This window comes from Psammomys obesus, unplaced genomic scaffold (genome assembly GCF_907164565.1).
Source record: "Psammomys obesus unplaced genomic scaffold, mPsaObe1.curated_primary_1811, whole genome shotgun sequence".
Classification (NCBI taxonomy): Eukaryota; Metazoa; Chordata; class Mammalia; order Rodentia; family Muridae; genus Psammomys; species Psammomys obesus.
Genome location: NW_026596057.1, coordinates 14042702 through 14062156, shown reverse-complemented (window position 1 = coordinate 14062156; position 19455 = coordinate 14042702). Strand labels below are relative to the sequence as shown.

At 40.9% G+C, this 19455-nt stretch overlaps 1 protein-coding gene across 2 annotated transcripts in view; it reads right to left on the bottom strand.

Annotated features, from left to right (window-relative positions):
* Positions 1 to 448: 448 nt before the first annotated feature.
* The window catches only part of Cep350 (centrosomal protein 350), a 140043-nt gene continuing 121036 nt past the window's right edge, over positions 449 to 19455 (bottom strand). For both annotated transcript variants that reach the window (XM_055624428.1, XM_055624429.1), the window contains exons 35-38: positions 18540 to 18944; positions 18258 to 18404; positions 16181 to 16303; positions 449 to 4198 (exon numbers count right to left, since the gene is read on the bottom strand). In XM_055624428.1, the coding sequence (XP_055480403.1) occupies positions 4034 to 4198; positions 16181 to 16303; positions 18258 to 18404; positions 18540 to 18944 (840 nt within the window). In that variant the 3' untranslated portion in view covers positions 449 to 4033. The remainder of the gene's footprint in view (positions 4199 to 16180; positions 16304 to 18257; positions 18405 to 18539; positions 18945 to 19455) is intronic.

Here is a 19455-nt window from a genome sequence, read left to right as displayed (position 1 = left end):
TAAGATTTATCAGGGAATTCCCTCCTGACTCAATCACACCATTTTAACATACTTTTTCCTGAGCATGCTTCTTTTGCAGCCTTGGAGATTTGACATGCACTGGTTTCCAGAGAAATGTTTTTGATGATGCGCTTTCATTAGACCTGAAGCTCCGAAAGGCCAGGGACCATGTCTGTCTCCTCTGCTGTCTCCCCTGCACTAAGCACAATGCTAAGAACACAGGTGACGCTCACCGATTATCTGAGTTAACTGGCTGTCAGCGACCAGAGCGCTCAGCTTCCCGAGCTGGTGACCTGTGTGTAAGGGTCAACGGCTCTTACACCCAGCCCCCTTACTCTAAGAACAAGTGCCTGAAACAAAACAAGAAACCAGAAACAATTCAATTTCATGAGAACTCTTTTTTTCTAAACTTGGCTCATGAGTGGACAAATTAACACCTGACATGAAATTAATTTATAAATCGATTTATTTACAGATTGCATCTTAAAGTACATTTTAGTTAACAAATCTATATACATGGGACTTCATCCCAGTTATTTTACAGAGCGTACTTACAAACCACACCCTTCGTCTTCTGTGCAGGGCTGCACGGGTGTGACTATTGGCTGAAAATGGCCTGATGCCCAGGCTATTTACACACACACAGTAAACGGGCTTATTTTTCATGTCTGCACAGTACAGTACACACAAGGAGGCTGAGCCCCCTAGAGAACGCTTTGCAATGTGTAACCAAGAAGGCCTGGCAAAGTCCAGAAGGAAAAGCTTTAAACATAGGTTAATTAAAATGACAGTACCTCCTTTACACCAGTTTACATTTTCTTCACATTTTTATAATACAAAGATTTTATTGAATTGCTGCACAACCAGTTTAAGATGATTTGTAAACATGTAAATTCCTACAATTTGCATTAAACGTCATTGTAGTTTCTATCACTTGCTCTTTGAATTAATGTTTTATTCACTAGTATTCTTAAGGTAGTAAAAGGAAGATGTAAGTTTGAATTTCTTGCAGAAAAGTTATGAGTCTCTAATGCTGTGCTACAGAAATTCTTTTGCAAGTACACACTTTATTCAAGTATTGCAAAAAGCTAAGGCCACTTTTTTCAAGACAAGAAAGTGAACAAAATTGTTTTTATCAATAGGCCACAACACTCTTATGAGCAATGCAATCTCTTTTGAAAGATAATTTCTCAGAGACCTGTAGTCACAGAAGGAAGTCACCTTCCTCATTAACTACTTTTGAGCTCTTCCCACTTTTCCCTAGAATAAAAATTCCTGTTTAGACCTGAAGAGGGAATCGATACCCTGTACTTGTTAAACCCAGAGTGAACTGCCCTGGATAGCACAAATTGTTTGGACTCAGAAGGAAATCTGAAGCCTACATGGTGGTTTACTACTAGGTTCTGACAGTGTTATTCTAGACAGTATTACTGCTGATGCAAAGATCTTTTAGAATTATGCAGAAAGACGGGAAAGGACGGTGTGGGAGAAGGAACAAGATTAGAAAGTGGGAATATTTAGGTTCTCGGTTATAAGACAGAGCTTCACTAAAAAGATCCCAGTACGGAACGAGTGTCTGGGCATCCACGTTCATCATTCCTGACTATAATAAACCCATCTCAGTTAGATCCAAATAGTTAAAACAGGAAGAAACCTGTTAACTCTAGATTCTTTTGATTTTGCTACCAAACTGTAGATATGATTGCTAGCAAAGGATGAGACTTGTCTATTCCTGCCTCGTGTCTGGAACACAGGATTTTTGGATTGTGAAGACAGCTGGAGGAGGTTAGGCTGGTCACTGTCAAAGTCCTGGAAGTGACCAGATTGCTGAGTCCATGGACTTGTATCGGTATGTTTTTCCTTTTCTGGCATTATAATGTAAAGAGTAAAGATATACTTTATTAAAAATTAACTTTAGGCCCAAATAATGAAGATGTGGAAAACAACCCATATTCCTATTATAATTTGATATTCATTTGTAAAAAACTTATAGCAGCTGTAAAGTTCAGTATTATAAAGACAATGTGATCCTACAAACAGTCAAGGGATATAGACAAGATGTTTCCTGTCTTCCAAAGAATACAAACTGAAGAGAAGTATCTTAGCTTCCATTGGCCACATGAAAACTGTTTCCACATCACTGGTTAATAACCCCAAGAAACCTTTGCTTCTCTTAGTCAACTTGCTCTTTATGGCTAAAGACGACAGCTCAACAGCCAAAGCACAGAAGAGATGCTGATGAGACACCGACCTGAGCATTTAGAGACCCAACTGTAACAGTTCAGTGCTTTCCTATTGTCAAGAGCTAGCACACCAGTCACTGTGCAAAATGCAAAAATCCCAATGTTGGTTCCAGCAAATCTCATGTAATGACAGGATGAAACTGAAGAGGAATAAAGTGTGCATAGTGAAACATTTGAGACACAAAGGAAATTTTGGAAGAAAGATGCAGAAAAGAACAAATATGCACACTTAAGGGTTACGCTGTCTTTGGGTTTTCTAATGTGTTTGAAGCCGTAATGTCCAGAGTGTCTGTAAGTGTGAACCCAGTGGATGTCTTACCATGCTGCTCTAGTCGGGACTGTAAGGTTAAGGCATTTACATTCACGCCTAAGATCATCCACGTTCTCCGGGATTACGAAGGACAGGACTGATGAAGAGAAACCAGTCTAGAAGGCAGGTGCTAAGGGCCCAGGAGAGCACCGTGTGCTCCAATGTAGCAGCTGGAATCTGGAGATTTTCCTCAGTTACAGGTAATAGTTGTAAGATGCAATGCTGCAAGAGAGGCAGGATTAAACTTTACAGTATTTCAAGTCATCTCCCGCTCCCGCTGTCACGGGTGACGTAAATGCCTGTGTCTTTTTGATGAACTGAACTGACTTCTTCAGTGTGTGTGTAGAGTTATTAAAACTGCAGCTTTCCTGTGCGAAGACTAAACTGTAGAAGCTTCAAAATGGAGGTTTACTATTATGAGAATCATTTCTCAATAGGGACACACATCTTCAACTTAATAATTTATCTTAAAATAAATTAAAAATGTTCCACAGAGCAAAACAAGCACGCAGACTATAGACAATATCTTCTTGTCTTTGGTGCACACACTCATTTCCTAAATCATTCAAGTAACAGCATCTGACTTCTTGGGGAGAGATGGGAATTCAGAGTTTGAAGGCTAAAATGAATTCTTTCCACTTTTGCCATGCCTGGATGCCTGAGATGGTCCTGAGTATCTACGATTCTGAGAGCAGCTGGTAGAGGTTAGGACAAATGAAGAAAGCGCAGGGTGGGACAAGGGCAGAGGAGAAGCCCGCAGCAGTCCTGGAGGAGCCTCGTCGTCAGTAGGCATTTGCTTTTTGCTTAGACAGGAAAATTAAACACAATGCAATGGGTTATAGTTCCTTATGGTGGTGCCCAAAAAGCAAAGCTACCATTTATTTCTGACATCCACTTGGTGCTGCTCAACTTCAAGAATGGAAGAGACTGGTCTTCAAGAAGAAATAAACTCCAGAATCTGAAATAGGCAGACAATCTTGAATTTGCCTATTTTGGAAGTGGTTATGTGTTTAATACTGTTCAGAGACTAGAATGTCCATTTTTGACTTTCATTGTATAGACCAGGATTACGTTTTGAAATTTGAAAGATGAATTTATATATCCCTCTTTCCTGATGAGACTCACGTCTCATGAGGAGATCCAAGCCTTGTCTAAGCTCGGAGGTCAGTCTGGTGTTCTCAGCCCTCATCTGAGACCTAGTAGGTATGGGTGCTAATGAGGTGTGCGGTGATACCAAGTCTCAACATCAGCATAACCCTGCCCACGGGAAAGAACCACATAATCCAGTGGACAGTCTGTAAAGGCAAAGGCTGTAATACCAGATATACCACATTGTCCCATGAACTCCAAACCAGCAGTCCATAAGAACAGGTTCAAGGTCCAGAAGCATTCTTGCTATGGTGGAGATGGGGTGTATATCAGGAGGCAGAAAGGCCCAGGACTCATGTTAGCACTCAGTGTTCGATTTATTTGCAAGATGTCACACAAGTAGCATTCTCCCCTGTTTTTCACTGATCTGATTGAGAACATCAATAGTATCTTTGATCAAGGTCTCAAAGATCCCATCAGCCAGCTGCATCTTCACACACAACTCATCCTCATCATAGTTAACCCACTGTGCCTCCTCCTCGTGGAGCTCCTGGACCTGGACATTAGAAGGCAGTGAGTTAGCAAATCTGTCACACAACAGCCAGGAACTTAACCTCCCATGTTATGGCCCCATCCACAATCACATGTCCCAAAGACGTAATGTCATACACCTTTAAAACTATCCAAACTAAAGGTAGCTGTGGAGCTACACTGCGGCCTGACGGTATGCCAGCACTTGGTAGACGCTAAGGACTGGCTGCCTGAGTAAATGCGCACAGGAGCTTCCAGGGAAGAGAGCATGTTCAGATGCATACACTGCAATGAAAAACTACTCAACAAATACTGCGCACAATCCTAGAGTCTTTTAAATAAATGAAGCCAGCCATGGTGGTGCATACCTGTGATTCTCTAGCACTTGGGAGACTGAGGCAGGAGAGTTGCAAGTTCAAGGTCAGCAAAGACTAACAGGCTGCCTCCCAAAACAAAATGACATTTAATAGTCATGATTTTTACAAACGCAACACTGCTTAAGTTTATTTTTAAATTATTGCTACAACCACTTGCTTTTTTGCATTTTAGAATTTTGGGGATTCCCAGTGAATGATAAGTCATCAAGTTAGAAATAACACCTCCAGGTTTATTGCCTGCTTATCATTTTAACTTTCTTTTTTTATAATTTTATTTTATTTTTTTTTAACTTTTGTATGTCCTTTAATTTTTTTTTTTTATTTTTCTTTTTAGATACATTTTGTTAACTCTGTGTCCCAGCTGTATCCCGCTCCCTCACTCCCTCATTCCCTCCCCCTCCCCAACTTCCTCCCTGGTCTCCTCCCTGCCCCTTTCCAAGTCCACTGATAGGGGAGGACCTCCTCCCGGGGGGGGGGGGGGAGAGGACAAAGAGCCTGCCCTTGAGATCCTGTTAGAAATAGTCCTTGTTCCCCTTGCTTTGGAAAACTACTTGGTTACTTTTTTTTATAATTTTAAATAACTATACTCCAAGAACACATACTGGCCTTCTTACAACTGTGGTGCAAGTGGAGTGGAAAGCAGGTGGAGAGCCCTGACCTAGCTCCAAACTCATCAGAGTTAGCTGCATAACCAGAAGTCTAACCACAAAGGCAGCCAAAGTTCCTGGTTTGTCCTCAATGTGGTATCATCTTGGGAGAGGCACAGCAGGTAAAATGGGGAACTAGTCAGGACTCCAGCTCTCTTAAGAAGCAGTGACCTGACCTGCAGAGGCCACAGCACGTAAAGGTGGAGAGAGGAGAGCAACACATTTCATGTTCACACGTCTGTGCTACACTGATACATCAGCAGGCAGCAGCCTTTCTTCTCTTTGGAGGAAGGCTTGCAGGTCTTCTTACAACATCCAATCCTCTGTTCCCCAATTTGTGGAATGGATGGCTCCACTGAAGAGTGTTCTGTAACCAAGTACATTTAAGGGAACTCCCTCTGAGCAAATACACTGAACAGAGAGAGCATACTAAAGCGAAGTCCACCCTTGAACTAGTCTAACTCAGTTTCCTATGTTTACCAGGCCATAGAATCCCATTTCATATATAAGAAATAGATCTAGCCCACTAAGGAACTGGTGTGAAGGCCAACCTAACGCTGTGTGGTGCTGGGGAACACAGCGTTAAATTTATATCTATACACCAGGGAAATGCTTTAAAATCTTTGATTTGTTATCAATTAACCAAGTAAATGCCTGAGGCTGCATGAGGATTTCTCAAAGGGGCCGGGGGCTACAAAAGGGAAAAAGTTCAAGCTTGTGCCAAGGAAATATGAAGAGAATGTGGCTAGAGTCTCTCACAACATCCTTGTGAACAACCTGGGAAATAGGTCATAACTTCCTCGCTAATGGACAGCTCTTTCGGAAGGAACTTCTGACATGTAAGACCCTCTGTGCTTCCATTCTGCTCTCTTCCTCTTCCACAATAAACTGAACTCTGTGCATTTGTTTGTCCACTAGGCTATTAGGTCCCAAAAAACTTGTTTGTTTTTAAGTATACAAGAGAAGGTGCTTGACCAAGGTCTGGGTCTTTTTAGTGACTGGATAATGTTGCTTTGCAAATTCTTGGTTTGGGGTTGAGACAGGTCTCACTCTGTAGTCCTGGCAGGAGTCAAACTCACGGCAATCTTCCCACCCGGCTTTGCTAGTGCTAGGGTTACAGGTGTTTGGGTTACATGCCAAGCTCAGTTTCTGTTTTTCAAACAATGACTTACTTTGATGGAGGTAGGCATATCAATTACAGATAATACAAACCTAGGAAATATAACAGACATTTAAAAGAGAACCAGCAAATGCGGTAACCTGGAATGATGGCCAAATTTCACAAGACTAAGGGCTTGTGATACACGATTAGGGAGTAGGAGGGACTTCATCCCATGACTCCAGCCACTACCACAACTGTCAAAGTGTCTTTAAGCAAATCCTGCGCTCATCTCTTAGAGGCCAAATGATCTGAACATTTAAAATCTAACCTCTGTCTGGCCTCTCCTTGTTCCCTGTATAGGCCTTTGTATTGCTGATAACTCTTACCTTTACTTCTCCTTCACATTTCTATTTAGATGCCAGGCAAAAACTGGATCAACCTCCTTTCCTCCCTACGCCTGGCTGTTACCCTAATAGGACTATCAATATACTATTGGAGTCCCCTAGATAGGCCTACCAGATGGGTGCTCCAGCTACCCATCTGATGACTCTGACCCTGCAGAAGTCAGATTTGGTTGTCACTCCAACTTTCAAAATGGCAGCTATGGTTACTTTGGAGATCATGGACTCTGAAAGCATCAGCTACAGAAATGGCCTGGAAGGGGTACTTGTTTTTCATCTCCTCCCAAATGCACACCCCTGATGGTTGGCTACACAAGAATTAAGAACTAAAACTCTAGTTCAGGCCTTTATCCCTTCTGGTGAACAGCTTTGGGGTTCCATCTCTAGGTTTTCATGATAGCAATGGGTTACATCTATGTATCTCCTAGTTTCCTCTCATCTCCTAATGATTTTAAGGTTATCCCTGCAGAGTGGGGGAATGTTACAGCAAAGAATGAAATCTGCCTCAACTCTACTAAGTTCACTCAGCTGGACAGGTCAAGGACCTGGCTAAGGGACCATCCCAAAGGAAGGTAGGTCATCTTATGATCATGTTCTTTTCCTTCCTACAATTCCTACCCCCCTAGCTCAGTCCCTCCCAGCCTCCATGAAGTCTGGCTGGGTCTGCCTGCCTTTCTGAGTCCCTGGAGCTGACCTCCATGCAGTTTATCTCAAACAAAATGGCTCCCCCCCCCACCTTCTTTTCTGCATATGCCTCCCCTGGGCAACTGTATGAATTAAAGATTGCCTGTCCCACAGAGGAAAACAACACAGCCAGTCCTGATGAGACCTGATAGGCTAGGGTCAGATGGAAGAAGAGGAAGACCTCCCCTATCAGTGGACTGGGGGAGGGGCAGGGGCGAAGGAGAGGGAGGGTAGCAGTGAGGGGGGATGAGGGAGAGGGCTACAGTTAGGATACAAAGTGAATAAACTGTAATTAATAATAATAATAAAAAGATTGCCTGTCTTGGGGGTAAGAGAGGAACAAGGAAATCATGAAACTTGCAGGTAAATGGTGGGATCTGGAAAAGATCATCCTGAGTGAGCTGTCCTAGAAGCAGAAAGACGCACATGGTATATACTCACTCATATAGACATATAATATAGGACAAACCTACTAAAATCTGTACACCTAAAGAAACTAATCAAGAGGGAGGACTCTTGCTAAAATGCTCAATCCCTATCCAGAAAGGCAAAGAGGATGGACATCAGAAGAAGGAGAAAAGAGAGAACAAGTCAGGAGCCTGACACAGAGGCCCTCTGAAAAGCTCTGCCCTGCAGACTATCAATGCAGATGCTGAGATTTATGGGCAACCTTTGGACAGAGTGCAGGGAATCTTAGGAAAGAAGTGGGAAACAGTAAGATCTGGAGAGGACAGGAACTCCACAAGGAGAGCAACAGAACCAAAAAATCTGAGCACAGGGGTCTTTCCTGAGACTGATACTCCAACCAAGGACCATGCATGGAGATAACCTAAGACCCTTGTACAGATGTGGCCCATGGCAGTTCAGTATCCAAGTGGGTTCCATTGTAATAGGAACAGGGACTGTCTCTGACATGAACTGATTGGCCTGCTCTTTAATTACCTCCCCTGAGGGGGAAGTAGCCTTACCAGGCCACAAAAGATGACAATGCAGCCACTCCTGATGAGGCCTAATTGACTAGGATCAGAAGGAAGGAAAAGAAGACCTCTCTTATCAGTGGACTTGGGGAGGGGCATGCATGCAGAGGGTGGAGGAAGGGAGGGATTGGGACGGGAGGAGGGAGGGAACCACAGGGGGGATACAAAGTGAATAAAGTGTAATTAATAAAGAATTAAAAAAAAGTATTTCCTCAAAAAAAATTAATTCTAATAAATTGTCATCAAGCTTTTAAAAAAGAAGAGGGCTGGGGCAGTGCTGTAGAGAGGGCTCAATGGAGCAAGCACGAGGACCTGAATTGGGATAGCTAGTACCTTTTCAAAAGCAGGGTGTGAACTGTACACCAGTAACTCGGTGCTAGCAGAGGTAAAGATGGCTGAGTCCCAAGGGCGTGCTGGATCGCCTCCACATGTATGGGTGAGAGCACTGGACACTAACACGTGCACATACACCACCCAAACACACGCTGGAGTTTTGGACTTGTGGTCACATTAAGTGCCTATAATACAATGGAATGGGATACACAACAGAAAAAGGACAGTCTCCTCAGTAAATGCTAGGAAAACTGGATACACATACACACACACACACACACACACACACACACACAAGAGAACAAAATTCAATCCTTATCTCATACCAGATACAAGAACAGATTAAAGATTTAAATATAAGAACTGAAAATATTATACTAGAAGAAAATGGGAAAACTCATGACAATGGAGTGGCAATGTTTTTTTTGTTGTTGTTGTTGTTTGTTTTTGCTATGATAAGCAAGTGAGATCAAATGAAAAAGATATATAACACAGTGGGGAGAGCATGCAGATAGGAGAAAATATTTGCACAGACTCAAGTCTGGTTAGGGATTAAAATCCCAAATATTTAAGCTCAAACAATTCACAGCAAGAAAACAAATAACCCAACTTAAAAAATGGGCAAAGGCCAGATATGCTGGGGCTAAGGAAGAAGGATCCTAATGCCAGCTTTAGCTAAACAAAATGGGCAAAGGATCTGAACAGATTATTTCAAATGAAACTAGGGCATGAGAAAATGTATTAGAGGGTAAAAACTTAACCTACAGTGAGAAATCTGCACTCGTTGGTTGGAAAGCTGAAAGGACTGGAGCTGCTGGCAGGAGCAGAGAAGAGGGAATTCCACACACTGTTAGTGGAGGGTTAATTACTACCGTCATACAAAAAACACTATGGAAGAACCTCAAAAAAGTAAAACAATAATATCCTCTACATTCAAAGACATTTATGTTGTTACTGGGATTTCTGCATGATCACAGTAGCCCAGATATGAAATCAACAGAAGTATCCACCATGGATGAATAGACAAAGAAAATGTGACTTACACAGACATAAGAATACACCCCGGCCTTGAAATGGAAATCCTGCTACTTGTAATCAAACAAATGAACCTAGAGAAATTAAGACTCAGTGAAATAGGCCTAATATAGAAAGACAAATATATGGTCTTATTTATATGTGATCATATTCTACATCACAGACATAGAAGGAAAAGATGCTTGTCAAAGCCTACATGTCCAAAGGAAAAGTAAGTTCTGAGCTCTACTGTATAATAGGATGACTAGAGAAAAAAAAAAGTGCTTTATGGTTCAAGTATCACAATAAAACTGAAATGTCTAACATAAAAAAAATAGCCACCTAAGACAACAGATATGTTAATTATCTTGATGAATTCATGCTACATCGTAAACAAAGACCAACCATTAAAACATTCAGAGGCCAACCCCTCCACTGTGTGGATTCCATATTCCATCTAGTCTGGGATACTATATTCCTCTCTCCCTAGAACCATCACATTTTCTCTACTGAATCTTGCCTGCTAGCATTCAAGTAATAAATTTTTTTCACGCTAATACCATTATTCTCATTTACTACTTCCCCTTTTATTTTTCTATTTGCAACATAATTTCTTTTAAGTGTCTACTTTTGTATTTCCACAACTGTCTCTCATGGAACTCATACAAATCAAGTTTATCCGGCTAGGCCACCAAAACTATTTTGAGGTCAAGAGTCATCTCCTGCTAAAAGCCAGTGGACATCTCTCAGTTCCTACCTCATTTGGCCATTAGAAACTTGTGACACACAGATCTCACTCTCTCCTCAAAACAATTTAACCTGACCCCACCTTCTCCCTGAAGCGCTCCCCAGGAAGAGCCCCTCCACCTAGCCGACTGCTCTTCCTCACCTATACGTGCAGCTCTGGAGCTTTGCATGACAGCTCATGGATTCCTGCCTGCTCACCCTCAGTCTTTGCTCGATGCATTTCCCCTCCATCTATGCGCTCTCCACTCTCAAACTCTGGTCAGGATCCGGCCCTGGACTCTTGCTTGGCCTTCAGGCTCATGTCCAGTTAACTATGCAGTGCTCCATTTGTGGGGCTGGAGGTGTAACTCGGTGATAGGTCACTTGAGTTTCACTCATTTTTGGTTCAGTGATGCCAAACAAACTGATCTTATATAGAGACAGTATATCTATGAGACATTTAAATTTTAACATGTTGAAATAGAACTTCTACCTTCTCTCATTCTTTTGAGCTATAATATTCAAGTCTTGTACTTAAAAAAAGGTTGAAGAACTCTTAGATGCCATCAAAAATAATTATTATTAAAAAAAAAAGATTAGCTGGGTGAGATGGCTGGGGTTAGGGCTGAGGAGTATGTGGTTAGAGGTGCTTGAAAGCAGGCATGCCAGACTGAGTTTGGTCTTCAGAATCCTCACAAAAATAGGAAGAACTGAGTCGAGGGTTGTCTTTTCATCCCTACACAGTTCCCATCCCTGGCCCCCAAATGAACATTAGAAGACTAACTGCGTATGACGGCCTTTCTTTCTTTCAGATTTATTATTTATAGTATTCTGCCTGCATGTACATCTGCATGCCAGAAGAGGGCACCAGATCTCATTATAGATGGTTGTGAGCCACCATGTGTGTGCTGGGAACTAAACTCAGGACTTTTGAATGAAGAGCCAGGGCTCTTAACCTCTGAGCCATCTCTCCAGCCCAACTGTTTTCTTAGTTACTGTTCTATTGTGGTAAGGAGACACAATAACCAAGGCAACTCTTATAAACAAAAACAAAACCAGAAAACATTTAGCCAGGCATGGTGGCACACGCCTTTAATCCCGGCACTCAGGGAGGCAGAGGCAGGGAGACTGCTATGAGGCCAGTCTGGTCTACAAAGTGAGTAGACCAGGACTGCCAAGGATACCCAGAGAAACCCTGTCTCAAAAAACCTTAAAAAAAAAAAAAAAAAAAAAAAGGCTGTCTATTAGCATTATGAAGGGACTACAGCAGTAGGCTGGCGTACACTGGAGAACTAGCTGAGAGCTTTTACATCCTGATCCACAGGTAACAGGCAGAGGGAAAGAGACAATGGGCCTAGCCTGGGCCCCCAATATCTCAACGCCTCCTCCCCCCCCCAGTGACACAGCTCTCCAACAGGGCCACACACCTCAAACTCTCCCCAACAGTCTGCCAACCTGGGACCAAGCATGCAAATATGAGCTTATGGTGGCCATTCTCATCCAAACCACCACAATGGTGCATGCCTAGGAAGGCTGAGGCCAAAGGAATGGTACAAGTTTGAGGCCAGTCTGGGGTACATAGTGAGAACAAGCTCAGCCTGGGAAAACTCTGTTGAGAGAGAGACAGACAGACAAGCAACAACCTCCCTAATACATACAAACAAACAAGTTGCTGTAAAGAATGTCAGATCTAAAAACCAAAAAGACCGAGCATAATGGTTCATACTTATCTATAGTCTCAGAACTCAGGAGGCTGAGACAGGAGGATTCATATGAGATCAATCCCAGTCAGGGTTACAGAGATCTGTTCTCAACACAATTAAAGTTCTAGCCAACCTAAGATAAGATTTTAACAAAGCTATGTAAATATATTGGATTAAACATAAAACATTTATAATACAGATAAAAATCTTTAAAAAGGAGCAATAAAGTGCCAGGAAAAAAAAAAAAAAAAAAAGGAATGGGGCCTTAACAGTGGCAAATGCTCCAAGGTACTTCCCAGAGGAAATGAGAGCCATGGAGAAAGCTGGTGAAGAAGTGCCACGGGGACTGGAGACGCAGCAGGACAACTCTTTCAGAACTGAGCAAACACGCCTGCACATTTAGCAGGCATAAGGAGCAGAAGGCAGGGGAAGTAAAGAGTCTATATCTAAACACAGCCAGACAACTCAGAACCCACACAGCACATCCATGGAACTAGAAACAAACAAGAAAGATCACTTTTCCAGAAAGGTGTGCCAGTAGATTTCTCAAGAACAAGAGAGGTCAGATTACAATGATACAGGCTCTTCAAACTGCTCAAGTCAAAGAACTATCAGCTTAGAATGCTACGCTTTTAAGAGCACGAGCTGAGGAGCGCTGGAGCTGTAACTCAGTGCGTGCCCAAGGCCTGGGACCTAATCAGCAGCAGCAGCAACAACAAAGTTGAAAGAGTTTAGGTAAAGAGAATCTGAAAATCAGAAGCTGATAGAATCCTGTGGTTTGTACTTTAGGATTAGGGCAACAAAGACCGAAGGAAAGATACAGAAACAAAGGCCTTATGTTACTGTCTAGTCTTTCCATACCTTTGAAACATTTTTATAACTCCACACTTAAAAGACTTAGAAAAACAGACAAAAGGAATGAAATTACACACAGCTAAATAAATTCTTAGTGAAGATTTTCAAAACTTGGTAACAGTACCAGGCAAAGAAAGATACCCCTTCTCCTGTGCCGCTGCATGTTTATAACTGGCACTCACAACACCTCACAACACAGTAAACTCTGTGCAGGTTCAACGGCACTTCCCTTCTGCTAACTGGCCCTGCGGAAATCCTCAGAAAAATGTACAAGAAATATTATAAAATGCTCATTAGAGCAGAGGACTGGTGAAATAAATTACAACATATCCATGAGTCATTACTATACTTCCACACAAAAGTAGAATGGTCAAAAGTAATAGAAAATAGCTTTTTGCCGAGGCAGCCATTTTCCAGTATGCCTCAAAATGACAAACACAAAGAGAACCAGGAGAGGCACCTGCTTTTAGGCCTTTAGTTGTTTCTTCGAACACATCCACAAGAGGGTGATAAAGATAACAAGAGAATAGGCACTGTTCAGAAAGGATGCCTCAGGAAAGTCTATGGCAGAAAGACAAGAGTCTACACTGTCACCCAGCATGCTGTTGGCAACGTTGTAAACAAGCAAATTAAGGGCAAGATTCTGGCCAGGAGAATTACTGCGCACAGTGGGCACAGTGAGATGGTTTCCTAAAATGGTGACGGAAAATGATGAGAAAAAAGGGGCAGCCAAAAAGAAGAACACTTGGGCTCAACTCACACACCAGCTCCTCACCCAGAGAAGCACACTTAGTGAGAACTAATCAGATGAAGCCTGAGCTCACTGTATTAAAAAGAAAGAAAATTCTAGACTGTTAAAAATATTTACTTATATATACAAAATAAAGACATCTGGGGCAAAGAAAAATGCCTATACTTTATTAAATAAAACAATCATTCCAAAAAGGAACTAGAGTCTCCATTTAGGAAATTCTCTCTACAAAAACTTATAATCTCCATACAATGAAATACTGAATTATTTAAGTGGTAATATTTTTGATTAATCATTAACTTTCTAAATCTTCTAAAATAAGCATGAATATAATAAAAATGTAAACTTTTAAAAATTCTTATTTTGGAGCCTTTCTTCTTCTGTACTAAATGATTTGCTCTTTGCTGTAATGTAAACCCGCTAGTTTCTGTAAATCCTAGATTGTCCAATAGTGAGAGAGTCAAGTTTAGTTAGCATTACTTAGTTCAAGAAATTAATGCTGTCATTTCATCATACATTAAGAAGAACAAACCCTTGTAAAAAGCTATACACATAAGAAATATGATCAGCAAAGAGGACATTCATATAATACATGTTTTTTTTTTTAACATTTATTTACTATTTATATCTTAATTTTTTTTCTTACAGAAGTGTGCTAAATATCTTTAATCCAAGTATACAGGAGGAAGAGGCAGTGGATCTCTATGAGGTTCAGGCCAGTTAGAGCTATATTCTGAGACCCTGTCTCTGAAATACAATGTAAAGAGTAAGTAGAAAATTGTTTTCTTTGAGAGAAGATCTTAGTACATTGCCCAGGCTAGTCTTGAGCACCCAATCTTTATGTTTCATTCTCTAGAGTGCTGGGATTACAGGCATGTACCACTATGTCTGAAAATCTCTTCAATTCTTATAACACAGGCATACATCATCCTTACTCAGGCTATAATAACCTTGAATTTCAAATGAAGCATCTTATTTGTTTAATATTTGAGAATTCTCTGGTGACAGCTGAGACATGTGTCTGTTTGAATGGTCTTCTATGGTGCTGGAGATAAGCCTCTGTTGTCAGAATATAGTGCCTCGGTGTCGCTATGTTTCCTAAGGAGCTTCACGTCAGTCTGTTTATCATTCCTGTCTTATATAACTTGTCTACTACTTCTGATTATCGATTTGGGCCTGAAGATGGCTCCAAATCACTGCCCTCCCCTTCTACTATGAAAATGATGCCTTCATTACCTTTGATGTCAAAGTCTAACCAGCAGGAAGTCTTGCACAGTAAATGTTTATGCTATAAATTGGTATAAAACTTGTGCCTGTCTTCTGAGTTCCTTCACACACACTTAAAATACTCATCTAAAACATTTTGCTTAAAACACTCAGTACTACTTTCACTATGATACCTGCTGGCTGTCTTTCGCTCCATACTCACTTCAAGTATTCCTCCATGATTTCTTAAAGCTATAAATTCAATCTTGCAGTTTCCCTCCTTAAAGTCCTTGCATCAAAAACAGGGTTATCCAGGATAGACAACACATGGGTGCGCACTCGCATGTGTGTGTGTGTGTGTGTGTGTGTGTGTGGAGGAGGGTTGTTGTATAGTAACACAAGTCATGCCTGTGATTGCAGCACTTGGAGGCTAAGGCAGGATGACTGAGTTAAGAAGCCACCCTGGGCTATACAGTGAGACCCTGTGTCTTAAAACAAAGCAAACAAACAAAAAAAACCCCAACCCAACCAAAAGCATAACACCTACAATTATGTACTGTACTTAATAATGATAATAACTAACTATTACTGGTTTATGTAAATCATAGCCTATACTTTTTATTGTTATTTTAAAGTATACTCCTACTTATAAATAGAAGTTTCCTGAAAAATAGTATGCCATATTAGTCCAACAGCAGTTTCATCCATTTGATATTTGCCTCATCTCCTAAAGGCATCAAGTGGCCATGCCAAATGGCTGACCTATGCCTTTTAGTTTTGTGTGAATACTGTGCTAATATCCCCACCTAAGCAGCACATGCCTGAAAATAAGTAGATATTTAATTCTCTTAATAATTTGATCAGGTAGACAGGTGTCACTCTCGTGTTGCACACAGAGAAATGAGACTTGACAGAGTTAGTAAGCGTGGCCGGGTAAATGCAGGCGGTCTCGCGCGGGTAACCACACCGCTTTCCTATTAGTTCACTACCTTCAACTGTGATTCACTCAAGTTCCGGCTTGTCTACTTCTCCACAAATTTCTGTTGGCTAAGTTAAATATTTAGTCAACAGAACAAAAGCAAGCCACTCCTAAAATTGAAGAGTGGAAATACAGCAGATAAAGGTGTTGAGTTTCAGATGAATTACATGTATTTTTCCTCTTGGAACCTATCTACATTTTGAGATAAGATGACACGATCAAAATAAAAAAAGATTTGTTGTTAGCACTGACCAGGATGTGATCTACTCGATCTCTCTTCTTTCTTCCAAATTTCATCATTTTTTGCCAATCTGTTTTGTGGTTTGGCTCCTTCTTAAGACTAAACAATTTGAGTACTTCAGTTGTTATGAAGTGCTGTTGAAATGAGAGGGATAAATAAAACACACAGACATCCTCAGATTCACGTATTCACAACTCCAGAAACAGCTTTGTGCTCATACAGTATTTTTGGTAAAAGGCCACATAGTTCCATTTACAGTACAGAGGGAAAGGCATCTCGAACACTCAGATTTTATTCACTTAACAATAAATGTTGTTTTTATAGAACATACAAAAGCAAAACCAATGATATATTTAAAAGAAAAATCATTGCAGAGTTCACCTTTAAAAGAACCACCATTAGCTAATGATGAACGCATATGTGTATATGTACGTGCAATACGCACATTCGCTTCACATAGGAGGCAGGAGGGTGCTGGGTCCCCTGGAGCTGGAGGAACTGAACCTGGGTCCTTTGCAATAGTACACATGCTTAACTGCTGAGCCATCTTTCCAGCATTAGCCAACTTTCAGGCAGCAAAACTGGTAAAGAAAGCATAAACTATGTCTCTGAACTGGGAAATCCCACATAAATTGCTGGGAGCAATACGAGAAAAGCACAAGCCTCCATCTGAAGCACCAAGGTTCAAATCATTATATTAAAAGTACTAAGAACATTTCAGTAGGGAAGGCATGGCAGAGTTCTGCTGCTTTGTTTTGGTGGCTGAGGCTGGCCTCAAACTCATTGTATTCACCCTGCTTCAGCCTCCTACGTGCTAGGATTATAGGCATTCTCACTATGTGCATCTGCAGCATGGCAATTTAACAGTATCTAACCAGTCACCCTTCAAAGCTTTTTAAGTTAAGAATATTAAAAACCTAATATTAAAATAAATATGCAGGGTCTAGTCTCCGCTTCACGTATAGCAGGCATGATAGCAGTTTGAGGCTAGCCATATACTATGTGTCTTCTTACTTTAGCTTACTTATTATGTTATTAACAATTTATCTGTTATTACTTTTAAAGGTGTTTCAATCAACAATGATCTCAGTGGAGAAGCAGGACACATTTATGGATCAAAATCATTAGACAATTCTCTCAAACTGGCAAGGTGAACCCCAAATTCCACTACTCTCTATCTACAGATAGGCACACAACGCACTCAGATTTATTAACTGTAGAGGAGAGGAAGAAATCAAATGTACAAGTGTATTCTGAAAACTGAGAACTTTAAGCCAGAGGCTGGCACGTTTCTGTGAAGGATCAGATGTACGTTCAGGCTTTATTGGAGCTGTATGGTCTTTGTTACAACTACCTAATTGCACTGTTTAGAGCAGGAAAGCAAAAAACACAAATTTAAGTCTGGCTATGGTCCAACAAAACTTGATTTATAAACGCTACGGCTAGATATGGCCCATATCTGACTACACATAATATATCTTATAGATAAATTGATGTCTGCAAGCATAAAATCTTTTAAAAAGAATTTCTATGATTAAGTAAGTCTGAAAAACTCAACTCCTAAACCTCACTGCTCAAAAATAACCCTGGAATCAACATTATTAGCTGCAGTTGCACTTGAAAGCAGAATTTCAGAATTCCTACCTCAGAATTCCCTCCTTCTTCACAAGCACCCCAGACGATTTCTGTGCACATTAACTCTGAGAAGCACTGCTCTAAAAGGAAACTTCAGTAGCCACACCTGGTGACTCAAAGCTGTTATCTCAGCACCTGGGAGTCTTAAAACCAAAGGACTGAGTTCAAGGTCAGCATGGGCCCTATCTCAAACAAAACAGAACAACAACATGCTGAAGTTGGGAGAAACAAATATGCAGACCAGACTGCACCAGTGTGCACATGGGACCTGACTGTCCAGTGTCTATAAATTCCCAGGGTCAACCTTCCCTTTCACCCTAACCCTGTTACTGCTGACTCTGTCAACAATCCTTATGGTTCATACAGTCAAGTGCGCACCTCTATGTCATTTATTGATCTGTGTGAATAAATCGGAAAGAAACCAAAGAAGGTAACGGATAGTTTAGAGCTTACCTTGATTTCATCAAGGTTATTTGGATTTTTCACACGTCGGAAATAACTAGAGTTGATTCTACACGGCTTCATCCAGACAGGCTGATTCAAGTTGGGATCCTCAGCAAATATTTCCTCAAAAATCTCTTTTGTTAAATCAAAAACCGCCTTAACAGAGATAAAAAAAAAAAAAAAAAAAAAAAAAAAGAAAGAAAGACAAAACGTCAAACAGTAAAGAAATGGCTGAGAATCCAAATTTCAGAAACTGGGCAAGAAACTTAGGAACAATGATATTTTTGTTACCTGTTTGTAGACTCTTTTACTAGTGCTTTCTATGTCTAGACCCTTACTGGCACAGCCAAGGAATTTTGTAGGAATATTAAGGCTTCCAAGGTCCTGGCCTAATTCTTTGCATTTCCAGAGCTCCTCTGCTGCATTATGGACAAGGCTCTCTACTTCTTCTGCCGTATGGGGAACTGCCAATAACGTTTCACACGGCTTCTGGGGTGCTCGCTTCGGTTCTGCCATTAGAGGTACAATTGTTTCTTCTGCCTTATTCTTTTGGATCTTGTGAGAAGAGCTCAAGCCAAAATCTTCATCAAACCAGTCTTGGTCATCTAATGTGCTCAGGAACTCACGGCTGATCTCAAGCTCAGCAAGCCTCTTAGCTAGCTCTTCCTGCCCACTGGCGCCAAACACTGGGCTCTCCTATAGAGGTAAACATTCAAATAAAGGGCCATTTAGTGACTTTACCTACTCAACAGCTTTCAAAAGACAAGGCACACCTATTACTTACGTGTTTTAAATCTGCTGTAAGACATATAAAATTATGATATAATGGTCACTGATGAACAAGAAAAGACTATCCTCTTTCCGCTACTTTGCTTACATAAACCTAATCATTAAATTTTATAATAAAATATTTAATATTCATTAGTTTGTTTTTTCCTTTTACATATAATTGATCATTCTATTTCTGAAGGACTGTCACTAAGGTTCTGAAATGGGAAATGAAATTTCTTACCTTTGGTGATTATCTGGCTCAAGCTAATCAAAATCATTACTTTCCTTAGTTATCCTTGGGCAACCTAAACAAGCTGATGGTCTGAGTCTATGTCATAGAGGATATATTTCAGTTTTATCAGAGTCAGCATCACAACTGGTAATCATTGTAGGGCACCATAACTGAGTAGATAGGAAAAAGAGATCTGGGTTGAGA